Raw genomic sequence first — 17,588 nt, 5'->3', positions numbered from 1 at the left:
TCATTCATGTCAATCATGTTCCTAGAATGTGAGAATATGATCTGATTCTGGTTATAAATGTGTAAAAAAATTAAAAATATTATTACGCTAGCTAAACAATGATTACATATTTACTTTGCACCAAATCTCCCATTTTTATTCGTACAAACCACCACGTGGAAAAAGTATAATTAGTCTACCCTCTCTGTGTGAAATAAGGGTACATGGGTGTGCGGCACTACATGGTTTTGATCAATTTGATGGGTAAACAAGGAAACATTGAAATGAACTCAAACAAACATATGCGTGATTGGCTTGCAGGTCATACGTGTTAAGTAATTGTTTTGTACAAAATATTTATATTTATTTATTTACAATTTGATAGAATAAAATTACACTTCTAAATGCTATGTTCAATCCCATCTTCTAGCGTTATGTGTTAACATTAAATTCTAACTGCTATATTTTTGTGCCTTTTCTACATTTAATCCCAAACATTAATATGCAACTTTATAGTTTAGATAGTTATATAATATGTTGATTACATTTTATTTTGCCATCAATCTGACTATCTTGTAAGTCACCTCTAACCTTATATGTCCACATTGATACATGTGCATTTGTTGGGCTGTGTGGGTCGTGATTTGGTGATATAATTCTCTCTTTGTTTGGTTAGAAACTATGAGAAGATAAGACCTTGTGAAAAATATGTTGGTCTAAAGCATAATTCTAAGTTTTGTTGCAAGTATACATAATTCTTTTTCAACAGGTCTTAGGAGTTCATGAGTTGGTCAAATATTGAGAGATATACCTAACCTTAATCCATATACTCCACCATGGTGAAATTTGAGTAAACGTCTGACAAATAATCAGAAGTTTCTTGAGACATCAAGGTTAAATGTGTGACTTTTTAACTTGACTATGACCAATTATGACCAAATATTGTATAAAGTTTGTATATTGATTACAGTCCTGCATTTCCATTTTCTTGAGCTTTCTACTTTTCAGGCTATTCAAAAACTTTCAATCGACTCTTGTATTATGCTTTTTTGCTGCACATTGATCTCTAATATGTTTACGATTCTTTTCAGCTAAAAATTCTGACATAAAACATTTGAAAATATCCTTGTGCACACCTAAATACAAAATACAAAAAATTAAACGGAGTCTGAGATTATATAATAATAATTGTCAATCTGGGATATTTACATCTCTACATACCTCCTCTTTCTAAATATCTATAATTCTCTCCATCTCCCAATTTATAATACTCTCCCTCTCTCTACGTTTATATTTATCTCCCTCTATCTCTCTCAGTATATATATAAATCTAATTAATATATATATATATATATCAATCTGTAAATCTAGTTATCTGCCTCTTTATATGTACATGTATCCTTTTTTAAAATCCCATCCCTTAGAATGTCATGCTTAGAATATGCTCCTTGGTGGCAAGTCTAGTACTGAGCATATGCTTACACCATAGCGGATGAGGCTCCCCAATCGATCTGTCTTTATCTTTGAGTAGCTTTCTGTCCTTGTTGATGTTTCATCTGTCTCCTTATTAAATGGTTGTTATGGTGTTGATTCTGAGCACTTGACCTCCTTGTGACAAGTTTTACCGGTTCTATTTTATCGCACTGCGTCATGTGGTCCAACATTTTTAGTGGTCATTTTTAAACCCAGCCAGAGGAGCACTGTGCAACGTGAACCATTTATTTTTCCAGGTCAAACCATGTCCATCTAGGATTACCCCACCCCAAAACCAGAAAATCTTGAGCCTCTCGAGGGATTCCTTCACCATGTGTATTTTTTTTCTGGGTGTTCATTTGACATGTGTTAACATATTTAGGCGTCTGGACCCTCCATCCAAGATGATGGACTTCACTGGAGGTCATCCATCCCAGACTGCTCCCACTGCAGTAGACTTAACTTAGAAGTTATCCATCAATCCACTCTTGATATCCGCTCTTGCAAGACAAACGGATACAGAACCTATCCATCAATCCTCTCTTGCAAGATCATCAGATAAAGAAGCTATCCCTAAATCCACTCTTGCGATATAATTGGATAAATAAGCTATCCATCAATCCACTCTTGCAAGACAATCAGTAAAGAAGCTATCCATGAATCCACTCTTGCACTATCATCAGATAAAGAAACTATCCATCAATCCACTCTTGCAAGAGAATCAGACAACGAAGCTATCCATCAATCCACTCTTGCAAGACAATCGGAAAAAGAAGCTATCCATCAATCCACTCTTGATATCTAGTCTTGCAAGACAATCGGATGAAGACGAAATCTATCAATCCCATTCATCTATCTTAAATATCCATCTATCTGTCAATCTCTCCATCGAATCATCTCTCCCTCTCTTTCTCTCATATCTTTCTCTCCCCTCCTGTCCGTCTCCTCTCTCTCTCTCTCTCTCTCTCTCTTCTGGCCGTTCGAGATATGAAAAAAGTCAAATGGGAGAGAGAGAAGAAACACCACGATTAAAGCTGACCACATTTTTCCATTTACTTCAAGGTTTCTGGATGACTTTCCGTTAGAGTGGATGGCGGCTACGGGGATAGTCGTCTCATTCCTAGCCCACATTTTCTACGGTGAGCCTCTCTTTCTCTCTCTCTATAGGTCTTCTTCCTCTGCCTCCCTGTCGCCTCTCTCTCTCTCTCTTTTTCTCGTTCTCTCGCTTAGTCTCTCTCTTTCTCTCTTTTTCTCTTTCTCTCGCTCAGTCTCTCTCTCTCTCTCTATGTCTCTATCTCTCCTCTCTCTCTGTCTCTCTCTCTCTGCGTCTCTGTCTCTCTCTCCCTCTCTTTCTTTGTGTCTATCCATCTCTCCCCCTCTCCCTCACTCTCTCTCCACCTCTCCCTCTCCCTTCCTCCCTCTCTTTCTATCTCTGTCTGTGTCTCCCTCTCGCTCTCTCTCTATCTGTCCTCTCTCTCTTTCTACCTCTCTCTTTCTCCCTCCCTCATTCTCTCTCTGTTTCTCCTCTCCCCTCTCTCACTCTCTCTCTGTCTGTCTCCCTCTCTCTCTTTCTCTCTCACTCTCTCTCTGTCTGTCTCTCCCTCTCTCTCTCTCTCTCTCTCTCTCTCTCTGTCTGTCTGTGTCTCCCTCCCTCTCTTTATCTGTACCCTCTCTCTCTATCTCCCACCCTCAATCTCTTTCTTTCTTCCGTCAGTCTCTCTCTCTCTTCTCTCTTCTCTCTCGCAGAATATCCGAAATTTATTTTGAAGATAATTAAACAAAACGATTCTAATATCAACTTTTTTCCGAAAAAGTACCTTCTAATTGGAAATCTAATATTCAATGAAATCACAAACCAATTATTTATAATCCCCCAAATTTCGACATCATAAAACTGCCCACTCAGATTTAAGTCACAAATAAAGCAACCTACGACTTCAAACCAACCCACACCACAAACCAACACGACCATCATCCAATCAATCAATAATCAGAAATTTCTTCATTCGAAACGGCAGCCCAAAGATGTACATTCCCTCTACAGAAAACGACTTAAAATCATGACCACCGAGAGCTCAACTGGCGAAGATGGAGAGAAGATCTTGCCTGTAGGGAAGGAACGATCTCCGCCGTTCATCAACATTCCGGGCTCTATCCGCGTAAAAGATCCGATGGGCAGTGCCCAAATCAAGCTCAGAAGATCTAATCTTTGAGTTTTTCTTTGTATGATTCTTGATCTTCTCCATGTCGCCAGAGCTAGAGAGAAGGCCGAGCTTCTCCTTGCCTTGGCTATGGCTACGGCAGTGAACAAGGCTGCTCAAACCCCACTTCATAGAGCACGTACCCGTCGACCGGCTCTTCTTACGTAGCCTCGGCGGAGGGTACTCGCAGTACGTATCAGACGGCACGCCATGCAAATCAGAAGACGCCCTCCCCGCCGTCGGATCTTCATGGATTCCGCCATCGGATACATCCGACGGCTGATCCTGCTCCGTTGAAGAACACGCCTGCTTGAACCCCTCGAAGGAGTTGCTGGATACAGAGCAGAACTCGAAATCATCGTCGCCGTTGGTGCGGTCTGATCGCTGCTCCTCCGCCGTCCGATCGAAAGCCTCCGTCTTTGCCAATAGTCTGAAGCTCGGCATGTCTTCTGCCATTGTAGCGGTGCTAAGGACTTGGTCTCCTCTTCTGGTGTTATATAGAAAGGCAGGCTACTAGAAGGTCAAAGGATTGGGAGGTTTTGGGCCTTCTTCTTTGGCAAGTAAGATAGCTCATGACTGATATATTATGGCGAGAGAAGCTTCTATATTATATATTATGTGTACCCAAGTGTTTTTTTTATTGATGTTATATAGAATTGCCGGCTACTAGAAGGTCAAAGGAATAGGAGGTTTTTGGGCCTTCTCTTGGGTAAAAAAGACAGCTCATGGGGAGAAGGTGACGTGAAGGATGACTTATATATTATGGGTAGAGAAGCTTCTATATTGAATATTATGTGTACCCAAGTGTTTTTTTAATTTATTTATACGAGTGGGGCATGTCCCAGAGAAGGAAGCTTCCTTGTTAGATTGTTGACGAAGCACACACTCATCCCCCCATAGTTTTCTTCAAGTTTTGTCGGTATTCAGAAGGCCATATCTTTCTGTCAAATCAAGAAAGAGATGAAGGGGGAGTGAGATTGATAGAAAGTCTCAGTCCATTTGGTGATCTGTATTTGGCCACAGTAAAATAAAATATGGTTATGAATTGCGTCATTGCTCATAACTTCATTGACAATTAGATGTAAAAGAATAATAGATTGAGGTGAAGAGAGTGCAAGAAAACGTCAGCAGTGACCTATACGGACTTGAGGTGTCCGATCCTAAAGATTTTTTTTTAACTTCATTCACAGTCAACAATATCGTGTTCTAAAAATAAATATTTCTAGGCCTTACTCTTATCATCTCCGTACGGCATCTGTACAAGATGATAGGATATAAGGCCATCTTAAAGTCAGACAGTGATACAATTCTTGTACTTGAAGAAACCTCATTCCATTATCCTCTGTATGAAGAAAACATATTTCTGAGCAGTTTGTGTGGATATCACATTAGTATAAGAATATAATTTAATACTTTTTGATGGTGAATACAAGCATTGATATTATTTTTATATAAAAAAACATTTTTAATACCTATTTTAGATCATTCTAAAATAGGAGGTGTAAAACATAAAAAACATTAAAAAATTCGAAATTTATAATGGCATTTAATCATGTCACATAAAGAAAAGAGCTGATAAATATGTACAAGTTCAAGAGAAAAAAACCATGACATCAACACTAAATACGACTATCTTCTGTGATAATCTATCTTGCAATGTTGTCTCCAATAGGGAAAATAATCATATATTACAAAGAAATTTATCAATTTAGTGGAAAAGCATATTGTGTCTTACTCAAACAAGAAAATTCATGGCAAATTCATAAAATAATAACAGAAATATATTTGAAATATCATGCAATTTCTTGACAATAACAAGCAAGGCATTCATTCTGACACTGAAAGAGTATAATTACTACCATCACATGTGCTCTTCCAAAACAACAGTAAAATTTGGTCTTGGCTATTCCGAATATTCGAATTTTTTCTAGAGTTGCTATTCTGAATACTTCAACCTGTTAACATATTTTTTAACATTTAGAGAAGACTATATAAACCATCAATGGACAATTTAGGTAGGTACATATTAGTTTTTACAGTTCAATTATAAACATTATCATTTGAAATAATTTCCTTGATTTAATCAAACTTTTAGTAATAGTTGTTTAGAGAGTCTTTAGTAATAGATATGAAGTATGTTCAAGTCTAAGCTGTAGATAAGGGATTAGATTTGCATGAAGATGGTAAATACATGAAGAGTAGTTATGATGTATACAAAAATTGGAGTGGGTTGTCTATAGGACATGAAACCGACAGCACATCCCTCATCCTTGAAAGTGCCAACTGAAAACCAGGTCCACCCCCATCCATACCACAAACCTAGAAATATCCTGATTTCCTCTATTATCAAATTTCATTACTTTTTCTCAACCATGAGATTGATCCTTTTCTGACATCTTCAGTTTTCTTCCAAATTTTATGAAATGTCTTATGATCAATTTTATGAAATGCTTGGTGATCTAATGAAATGAGCTCATCATGTCTTATTAGTCCTGGTTGCCCCTGAAGTTGCATGTCTAACATAGTGTCACTACTCATCCCTGCCCTCCGTACACTAGAGTTAATTTTCCGCACACAACACATGGCACCTTATGCCAGCCGCGTGCCCTTCACACACCCATCATAATATTTATCAACATGTGTGCGCATGCCACATGCCATCACGAATTAGATGTCCACTAAACCTACAATTTTCCACTCCATAAACTTGTCGGTCGCTAGGTTCGTTCTTGCACTATCCTGCACTAGTAAAAATTGTAACTCACTTAATATCCTGTCAATTTTTTTCCCTTAGGATTAGTTTATTGCAAGTCAATTGATTTTTCTCTACTCAATTATTATGTTAATAATTTGGTAGAAAATCCTCCTCATGGTTCTGTTATTTGTTCTCTCTTCCATACCTCTATGGACCATATCATACATTTTCTGGGCAATCTTATTGGAACCATCTCCCTTGATGGTCCCTGTCCTGTCTCCTTTCACTGCCTCCCTTACTGAAAATTAGCCTTCTCAACAACATCACCTTGTCCCTGTCCTGTATACTTCACAATAAATTCAAGAAACTTGAATTTATTGTGAAGTAGTCATATTCCAATGATAAAAATATCATCTAGGGATTTGGGGGCCATGTAAAATTACAATTATAAGTAAGCCCGGGCGAATCGTTCGCCCGCGGAGATGGCGTCGGCGGCGACCGGGGGACGCAGCGCGCGCCCACGGCGTGCCCTTCGGGGCACTGTGCGCTCCAGGCGACGGCCGGCGGGCTCCCCATCCGACCCGTCTTGAAACACGGACCGAGGAGTCCGACGTGCATGCAAGTCGACGGGCGCGGAAACCCAGTAGGCGCAAGGAAACTGACCGGTGGGATCCCCGATCTTCGGGGAAGGGGTGCACCGCCGGCCGACCCCGATCTTCTGAGAAGGGTTCGAGTGGAGCACGGACGTCCGGACCCGAAAGATGGTGAACTATGCCTGAGCGGGGCGAAGCCAGAGGAAACTCTGGTGGAGGCGATACTGACGTGCAAATTGTTCGTCTGACGTGGGTATAGGGGCGAAAGACTAATCGAACCATCTAGTAGCTGGTTCCCTCCGAAGTTTCCCTCAGGATAGCTGGAGCTCGGGCTCGAGTTCTATCGGGTAAAGCCAATGATTAGAGGCCTCGGGGGCGCAACGCCCTCGACCTATTCTCAAACTTTAAATAGGTAGGACCGGCGCAGCTGCTCCGGTGAGCCGCGCCGCGGAATCGAGAGCTCCAAGTGGGCCATTTTTGGTAAGCAGAACTGGCGATGTGGGATGAACCGGAAGCTGGGTTACGGTGCCCAACTGCGCGCTAACCCAGAACCCACAAAGGGTGTTGGTTGATTAAGACAGCAGGACGGTGGTCATGGAAGTCGAAATTCGCTAAGGAGTGTGTAACAACTCACCTGCCGAATCGACTAGCCCCGAAAATGGATGGCGCTGAAGCGTGCGACCCACACCCGGCTGTCGGGGCGACGGGCAGGCCCCGATGAGTAGGAGGGCACGGCGGCCGCCGTGAAGCTTGGGACACGAGCCCGGGCAGAGCGGCCGTCGGTGCAGATCTCGGTGGTAGTAGCAAATATTCAAATGAGAACTTTGAAGGCCGAAGAGGGGAAAGGTTCCATGTGAACGCACTTGCACATGGATTAGTCGATCCTAAGGGTCGGGAAGCCCGACAGACAGCGTGATACGCGCATGCGCCAAAGGGGATCGGGTTAAAATTCCCGAACCGGACGTGGCGGCTGATGGCGGCGTCGGGAGTCCGGAGACGCCGGCGGGGCCCCGGAAGAGTTATCTTTTCTGTTTAACGCCCGCCCACCCTGGAAACGGCTCCGCCGAGGTAGGGTCCAGCGCCGGAAGAGCGCTGCACGCCGCGCGCATCCGCGCGCTTCGCGCCCTTGAAAATCCGGAGGACCGAGTGCCGCCACGCCCAGTCATACTCATAACCGCATCAGGTCTCCGAGGTGAACAGCCTCTGGCCAACGGAAGAATGTAGGCAAGGGAAGTCGGCAAAATGGATCCGTAACCTCTGGAGAAGGATTGGCTCGAGGACTGGGTCCGGGGTCCCGGTCCCGAACCCGTCGGCTGCCGGCGGACTGCTCGAGCTGCTCGCACGGCGAGCGGTCGCCGCGCCGGCCGGGGATGGGCCGAGCGGCCTCCGTCGCAGCGCCGCCGCGCTTCGGGCGCGGCGGGCGGCCGGAGCGGGGGCCTTCCCTGTGCGTCGAACAGTCGGCTCAGAACTGGTACGGACAAGGGGAATCTGACTGTTTAATTAAAACAAAGCATTGCGACGGTCCCTGCGGATGCTCACGCAATGTGATTTCTGCCCAGTGCTCTGAATGTCAAAGTGAAGAGATTCAACCAAGCGCGGGTAAACGGCGGGAGTAACTATGACTCTCTTAAGGTAGCCAAATGCCTCGTCATCTAATTAGTGAGGCGCATGAATGGATTAACGAGATTCCCACTTTCCCCTGTCTACTATCCGGGGAAACCACAGCCAAGGGAACGGGCTTGGCGGAATCAGCGGGGAAAGAAGACCCTGTTGAGCTTGACTCTAGTCTCAAATGTCCACAATAAATGCAAGAAAGTAGTTCAAGATTGAAATTTGGGCTATTTGTAATTAGCCACTTATAGCACCATTTTTTAGTTAGACACATCTAACATATATTTAGTTATTTCTTGGGTATCTAATATGATGGAGCTAATTTTTGTTGGGCACTAGGGCTTTAATGGATCACTTGAAATCAAGTTTCATGCAGCACATATAAAAAAAATTCATATTGATTTATAAAACCATGTATGATGACACCAACTTGTAGGGAACTAATTCCACACTTGAATTTATCGGTAAAACATTGTGTTCAAGAAATTCAGGTGTCTAGCCTTTAAATGTATCCACAAGGTCGATACAACAATGGATCCCCTCTTATGCTTCTACAGATTTTCTTAAATATCTAGTAGGTCTACTCACCATCAAGTCTCATCATCAGAGTGAGAGTATTGAGAATAAAAGAAGAAAAGAGGGCTGCTTCAGTCTGACTTACTTGGGCACGAAAATGGATGCCAGATAATCATAAATATCATGCTATTCTGAGTGGTAATTTCATGCATATTATGTGCATATTTTCATTGAAATGATCATTAGTGCATGTTATGAAAGTTTCAAATGATTTATTGAACTTTTAGGATGGATATATGATTATCTATATTTATGGTATTTTTACCTAATTTTGGACATTAATTTCTTATGTTGTTTTAAATATTTTTCAGGGATTATCATAATATGAGAATGATCTTCTGATTTTTATGGCCTTTATGGTAGTTTATAGAAATTTCAAATCTTAAATTCACAAAATATAATTTATAAGTAATAAAAAATAATTATAAATTTATTTAATGAAAATTTGGAATTTTAGACTCCTAGAATAGGCTGCCACACTGGAAATCTGCCATATAAAATGGAGGAGAGGGAAACCACATGGCTTGGATTGCTACAAATTCAAATGATGATATATAAGGATCAAAAAAGTGTTTGGGCTGAAATGGTGAGGGCAAACCATATTTACCTACTCTATCCATTCGCCATCTTGGATCTATAAATAGAACCTCCCATCTTCATAAAAATGTACCATTGTATTTTGTTCTTAATTACAATTTAAAGAGTGATTGGCTCATTCAAAATCTCGTTTGAGTCTATTCTTGCTTTCAAGAGCAAATAATTGGAGGTATCACATTCAAAATCAAGACTCATGAAGAGAAAGCACCACTTGAATTTTTCTACCACATGTCTTTGTTCTTCTTCTAAGGTTATCTTCATCAATAGCCTATGTTTTCACAATCATGCATTCCACCTTCAACTCTTTTTCTCATCAGTCCATATTGGCTTCTATCTCTATCACACAGATAGTGATGAAATTTTCATTGCGTGCCCCTCTTCGTCACTCGTCAGAGTGTATCTGCCATCATCTATGTTGCAGTTAGTGAAATACATATTTCATCCATTCTAGTCCACTGACATACATCACAGTAGACCCTCACTCAATGGTCTAAAAGTGTTGGCTATGGTATTTTAATTCCAATTAATACATATTTTTAATCATAAATCTATTTAATAAATTTTCAAATTATAATATAAATTTTGAATAAATTAGGTTAATAAAGATTCATAACTTCTCACCTCTCTACAAATATTTTGAATTACTTTCCATTGGTCTGATTTCATTAAATTATATTTCATTTCAATCAAAATTAAATTTAAAAATCACTTATTCATTACTTGTTCTCTATGGCTTCAGACCTTGTTCCTATGCTTGTAAAGAAATTTTTAAATATTGTAGCACAAACTAAAATCTATAAGCAACATTTATGATGTAACACGCTCGGGTTCAGGATCGAACGGCTGGTGTTACACCAAACGGTGGGCAAGTGCAATCATATCATATAGCGGAGGCGAGTAATGATGATGTCATGTTAATGATAGTGCGGCCATAAAATCGATGAGAAGTATAAATTCGGCGTCGACATACACCAACATCCACTAGGCTACGGCAAGCAAGACCTGGGAATGCCACTGGGCTCCCGATGATCCAGACGTTGGGTTGAAAGCCGACGGTGTGAGCTCTCACGCCTTTGAAGGTCTCAACCAAGGACGTACCGAAAGAAATCCGCCTCCTCAGAACGTGAATCCTAAACATTCGGAGGCACTGAAAGTAATAATATAACGCCAAAGGGGAATCGAGAAGCGTACCAGGAACGGTAGGCTCGGGAGATGTCTTCTTCGGCAACAGTGGAAAGAGAGCAACAGGGCAGCAGAGGGGTGGCCGAAGAAGCAACTTCAAGGGCGGCCGCGAGGCGGCTGAAGGAGGCGACTGAAGGAGGCGACCGAAGGGCGGCTACGTGGGCAACCTAGGCACGGCCACGGGGAAGGCAGCGAGGGCGTCCAAAGGGAAACCGTGGCAACCGTAGGGTTGGCAGGAGACGACTGAGAGAGTGGTGGCAGAACGCTCAAGGGGCGGCCTTTGGGAGGGCAGCCTTAAGTCTGTTGTGGGGCAGCAGCCTATGGTCGGCGGTGGTGGCGAACTCTGGGTGGTGGCGGGCGGTGGCTTTTGGACGGCCGCGGGCCGCGGTGGCCTCGATCAGCTGTAGGGGTGGCTGGCCTGAGATCGGCCACCAAGGCGGTGGCCTCTGGACGGCCACTGTGGGCGCAATGCGGCGGGCAGCCTTAAGAGTGGTGGGCGGAACTCTGGTGAAGACGGCTACGGCGGCGGTTTTCGGCGAACTCTAGGGTTTTCTTTCTCTCTCCTAACTTCGCAGTGGTAGTTTTGTAAATATGACAAAAACTAAAAAAACATTAAAAACTCAGGAAAAATTGCTGGAAATCACATTTTTTCAATCTTCTTCTCTTCTCTTCTTATGGGCGGGCCCACTTTTTATAAGGGAAAAATATGGGCCTTCCCCCTTACAAATAAAGGATAAAAAGGCCCAATTAAAAGTTATTAGGGCCCCCTAATAGGAGAGAGAGAGGCACACGAATACGCCCACACATGCGCTAACACAAGCGCAATGTGTAGTCGTACAGCGGTCCAGACACGTGCGAATAAACAAAAACAAACAAATAAGTGGCCGACATACATGGCCTACAAAACAAGGAAATGCAAGGAAAGATAACGTCAAACCTTTATGGGCCATTGACGAGACCGGGTACTCTGAAGGCTGGGTATCGCGCATGTGCGTTCGCATGACGAACAGGTCGACAAGGTCTTCGAAGTTACATGGTCCCCCATCAATTTCTGACCTTAATTTGTGGCTTGTTAGTTGCGCCTCTATGTATACTTAAATAGGACTTTTCAAAAAAGTCCTTATTACTTCTAGACAAAGCACATAGACCTTTTGTGTGTGAAATTCTAGCCAACACATCAACCCAGTTTACAACTTAAATTTCCCAATATTACCTTTTGGGAAGGTATACTAATGAAATATCTTGGCAAATAGACTAATTAATAAAGGATTCATTTAACCAAATCAACATGTTAAGTATATGGGCCATGGGTTCCCCAGCTATACCTCATGACATATAAGGTATAAATTAGTAACTAAACTCTTTCATGAAACCTTTACCATCATTTATTACATATATATGAAATATCTTATTTGTGTGAGACGGCCAATGCTAATTTGTCATTCCAATTAGTACTCATTAGTAAATTGGATCATTGCATAATGTATTCTCCAAAATCTCCACAACCTTCTCTAGGAATTCTTCATTAATTCAATCTCCTCCAATACCAAGGGTGGCATGTCACATTTTAGCTACTCAATCACCTAGAAGTACTTCTTGCTACATCCAAGCTAAGATTAGGTCGAATCCTGTGAATTGGGGGCTCATAAGTTGTAGTCAAAACATATGTATCCATGGATATGATGTGTTTGATGTCTCATGTCAAAAAACCATGTATACACTGTAGAACACTTTAACTTGATTCATGTTTAGTTATAATATCATTCAGACATTCAGACGTATCAATTCAGTGAATTATTTCATCAAAGAGAACCCACCATTTGTTCTTTAGTGTCCTACACTATTGAATCCATTCGATATAAATAGGAATGTTTAGACTATATATTTAGAATCAACTGTGACATTGTCTGCCCACAGGATCAGCCATACCTATCATATAAGTAAGATCAGATAATGCTATTACTTCTGATATTTCATTCAATAAGAATATGCTGAGTATATATTTAGGGTCTAGTAAAACAATATTATGACTTCATCATAAATCACTAAGTCATTGCATGAATTTACTAAATCATCGAATAGTAATGATGAAAAAGATTTATTCAATGTACTTAAATTTGACATGAAAGTGTGATTTGCTTCATGACCATATAACTCCACCAACCTCCCACTATAAGCTTTTTATTTCTACTTCCATACTACTAGTGCAGAACCTTCCTTTACTATACATTAAGTCATGATGCTTATGTTTTTTTTCAAATTTATCATCTTAATCTGAATCTAATACTTAAAAACTTATAAAATTTTGGCATTATTGATGAACATAATTTTATGGTTCAATTAGTCATTTTTAGTAAATAAGTTCATGCCAAAACTTATATTTCCCGACTTAGTATGCTTCATGAAATGATTGATTCAAGATGGAGATAAGTTATTGATATCAGTAAAGATATTTTTCCGAAATCTAATTTAATTTATCTTATTTAAAATTTTGAAAAATTAAGAAATGGTGAATATTTTTTCCTTATTTTATGGAATTTTTTTATTTAAAGAAAATAATAGAGAGAATCAAACTTTTGTTAGAGCTGATGACATTTGATCACCTATTCATGGTGTTGTGCAAGGACAACGACAATTATGTGGGACCAGAAGTGGGTCACTTTAGGCATTGCATGTAATGAAGCCCTTCATTATAAACATCACATGAAAGTAATAATGAATTAACTTTGATTTCAATGAGCCCAAACATTATAAAAAAGCATGATTTCCTTGACTGCTTCTAAATGTCTATCAACCTTTCTAATCAAGTGAGAGTGCATTAGAATGTGATTGTACTTCTGATGATAAAGGCACTCTTCTGCATATGCTAGTGACCATTGTTCAGGCGCAACAAATGTACAGATTCTAAGATCATAGAAACAACGCCACATTCAGAGATGGATTTTCTCAACCGTAATATTCCTTAACAGCGTTGGATGTTGTTATACATTCACCTTTGGTGTCTAGTCTACTTTAGTGCTCTGCTTAGAACTCTTCCAAGATAATGGGCCTCTTTTTAAGAATCCACATGTCAATTTCCTATCATCTGGGTCTAACTAGAAACCTAAGTTAGTGTAACCCTGAAGTTTTAGCTCCTCTACTCCATAAATTAGAAATAAATGATTAGTCCTCAAGCTTTAAGGATACATTTTACTGTTATCTAGTGTTCCTCTCTTGGGTCTCCCTGAAATATACTTGTAACACTTAGACTAAATGCAAAATCAGGTTAGTAAATAGCATTATGTAAATGTTGGATCCCATAATTTAAGCATATGATATTTTCTCCATTATTTATCTGGCTTCAGAAGACTATGGTGAATCCTCAGATAATTAGACTGCATCTCCATTGTAAACCTCTTGAAAATGGTGTTCATGTACAAGGACTGTGATAATCCTAGAACTTGTAACAGAAATATATGTGGCGGACCAGCCAATCACATATTCTATACCGATTTCCATCTTCATTTTAATGCATCTGTGATGATTATGATGAAGTTCACAAATAAATGACCTGACTTTTAGAATTATGATGATATCATAATACACAAAGATGACTAGTTTTGAAGCATGTATTCTAAAGATTCCTAGTCAAAGGATACTCAAGAGGGACACCAAAATATTTGGACAGAATAGAGCTATCTAGTCCGACCCATATGTTGTGTGTGACAAATCCCATAGCCATCCATGAAAATTATTATACCATAATATCAATTAGGTTAACTCATGTCACTGATGTATAAGTTTTTCTTTGACCTGAGATACCAAAAATATAATGTGCATGGACCATTGTATTTTAATAATTACCTGCCATGTGCAGAATGACCACTCAATCAACACGTATTTTGGCTACTGTATTTTGTACTTTTGTCAATATTGCCCTGTGTATTAGTAAATAATCAAGGGAATCTGATGGATTCCTTTCCCAGATGGAGGGGAATATCACAGAAGATTTCTCTCATGACTTTTCAACACATTATGATTTATTTGGATGCACACTTCTGGTCTGATAGTTAACCATACCTTTAAATTATCGTATGATGACAAATTAGGTGAAGGACTACGTGTATATAGTAACCAATTGATATGAAAGTATCATGAGTGAGTCAATATAATCTTTTGTACCATTTAGAGCATGAGATGTCTCTTGGTACATCACGTTTAGAAAACTCAACTTATCAAATGGGTTTAATTGATGTGTGATCAATTAATCTATATGATAATAATGACAATAATTTGGATGGCCAATAAAGTTTATTGTACCACTAGAGCCATTAACTAGTCTAATACCAATTCATAGAGGTTCACATGGAAATGGGCTTTTGGACGCTAGAAGATGTATTTAAAGATTAGGAGTGTCAATCAAAAATTCCCAGCACGTAGAAGTAAGAGAATGCTCTGAAAAAATTTCACTATGAAAGAATTTTTCAGGTCCCCACCATTCTTCTCCCTTCTTCCTTTGGCTCCTTTCAAATTCTAATTTGATCAGAATGGTGTAATGACCAAGATGAGGAGATTCTATGTGCTGGACAGTGTGTGGATATGTCTAGATGCTGGAAACATGAACAACTAAGATGCCACATTTGAGGAAAAGAGAAATTGTGGATCTGATTTGTACCAAGCTGATCCAATCATTGGTTTAGAATTGTCATTAAAATTCTTTTAGTTTTAATATGTTGAATGAATCATTAATGTTTTATCTCAATCTGCATGAATCAAACGACCTACTTGATATAATTGTATCGACAAGTATTCCCAATATGTATGTTCTTTCTCCCAAATAATTCATACAAAAGTTAATAGAAAGGCACTCCTTTAATGAAAACAACACTCGTGCATCAATATTCCTTTAATGTTTTATCTCATCCCTTCCATCTTTCTTCCCCCTCTAAAAATTTCTCCGTCCCTTTTCCTCTCTCCACCCTTTCTATCTTTCTCATTTCTCTCCACACTCTCACTATCTCTCTATGCATCTCTGGAGCTTCTTTCTCTCCCTCCTCTCTATATTTATCCATCGTACATCACCCCTCCCCAAATTTCTCCCTTTGTTTCCTTTCTCTCTCGCTCACTGTCTCTTTGTATCTCTCCCTCACTATCTCTTTCTACCTCTCTGTCACGCTCTGTCTCTTTCTCTCTCTCTCTCACTATCTCACACACTGCCTCATTGTCTCTTTATCTCTCTCACACACTGCCTCATTGTCTCTTTCTCTCTCTCTCACTGCCTCTTTGTCACTTTCTCTCACTGTTTCTTTCTCACTCTCTCTCACTGCCTCTTTGTCTCTCCCTCCCTCTCTCTATGCCTCTGTCTCTCATCTCACCCTCTAGGGCTGTGTCTTTCACTATCTGGGCCTCTTTATCTCTCTTTATTTCTCTCTGTTTGTCTCTGTCACTTTGTCTCTTTCTCTCTATCTTCTTGGTCTCCCTCTCTCTCCCTCTGATTTTTCACCCTCCTTTAACCCCCTATGTTGTGTTCATATTTTGATATTAAAAATTAAATTTTATTACTTGATAGATTAAGATTGTGTCAACGATAATTCCATGTAAATGACTATTTGAGGAAATTTTGACTTGGGTAAATCATAAATGTCTTACAAAATTGACGGGAAATAGTATTAATGCATCATATCATGCCATATGAATTTTTCTTACAGAAGGTTCTTTTTCTGTACTTAGTCGATGCGACGGAATCCATCGTCTCCTTCAGTGACACATGTGGACTCGTGAACTGTCTATTAGGGCAAGGAGACATCCAAAATCTCATACCCAGGTGTTTGCATCATGATGTTTACAATACGTGTAACAAAAGAGTTGGCGAAGCAGGCAACACGATATATTCAGTAGTTTAGGACTCGACAACAGTAAGTAGGCTTTATGAAGTCTAAAGTATTCTAAAATTTTATGAAGACTTAATCTAAACAGTATTTTGTAACTAATGCACAAACATATCCCCTGGAGCAAGGCTGTTGTCAATAGGAAAAATCAGAGCGGCACAAATTTCTTCTAGAGAAGTCTAAAGAAAATTCACAATGTTCTACTTGATGAATTCCATGGGAGATAAAGAATAACAAGAAATCAGAATCTAGCCTAATACGTTATGGGCCATGCTGAGAAGGACTCCCAAAGGATAGTGATCACCCCAAAAGCTACTCAAATGGAGTTTGGATGGCTCATATGCAATGAGGATCTCCCATAGGAATAGAATTATCCAATGGTCTTAACTTTGGGCACATATTAAGATGCATATTCCAAAAACCAAACTAACAAAAGAGGCATTTGATGCTTCTTTTACTGAAATCAAAATGCAATTCACCCAAAAACTCACCAACATTGATATGTCTCTCTGGCGGTACATGACTGGACAAAAAAGAACAATATTGAACTACTATGTAACAAGAAGCATTGGATTGATGCTGAATGGATGCTACTAACCTAGGTGTTGTCCGTTTGGGAATTATTGAATAGACATTCTATGAAGAAAATAAGTGGTATTGTCATGTTGGTTGGTGAAGAATTTATTGGTACATATTGGATTAATCTGTATCCAACATATTGGTTCCTACATTTTGTTTTTTCATATCACAAGTCAGTGAAAGTACAACTAACAAACTATGCGTTGTGGAACAATAATCTTGTTAAACACTATGG

General features: G+C 39.9%; 1 protein-coding gene and 1 pseudogene across 1 annotated transcript; one reads left to right on the top strand and one right to left on the bottom strand.

Moving 5' to 3' along the window:
* Nucleotides 1–3,431: 3,431 nt before the first annotated feature.
* Nucleotides 3,432–4,212, bottom strand: LOC144700730 (uncharacterized). Its single transcript, XM_078572214.1, has one exon. The coding sequence runs from the start codon at nt 4,107–4,109 to the stop codon at nt 3,528–3,530; it is 582 nt and encodes a 193-aa protein (XP_078428340.1). The 5' UTR covers nt 4,110–4,212; the 3' UTR covers nt 3,432–3,527.
* Nucleotides 4,213–6,945: 2,733 nt separating this feature from the next.
* On the top strand, nt 6,946–8,150 carry LOC144701531 (25S ribosomal RNA; annotated as a pseudogene).
* The last annotated feature ends 9,438 nt before the right edge of the window (nt 8,151–17,588 follow it).

This window comes from Wolffia australiana, chromosome 3 (genome assembly GCF_029677425.1).
Source record: "Wolffia australiana isolate 7733 chromosome 3, ASM2967742v1".
Lineage (NCBI taxonomy): Eukaryota > Viridiplantae > Streptophyta > Magnoliopsida > Alismatales > Araceae > Wolffia > Wolffia australiana.
This window is presented reverse-complemented; position numbering and strand designations above follow the sequence as displayed.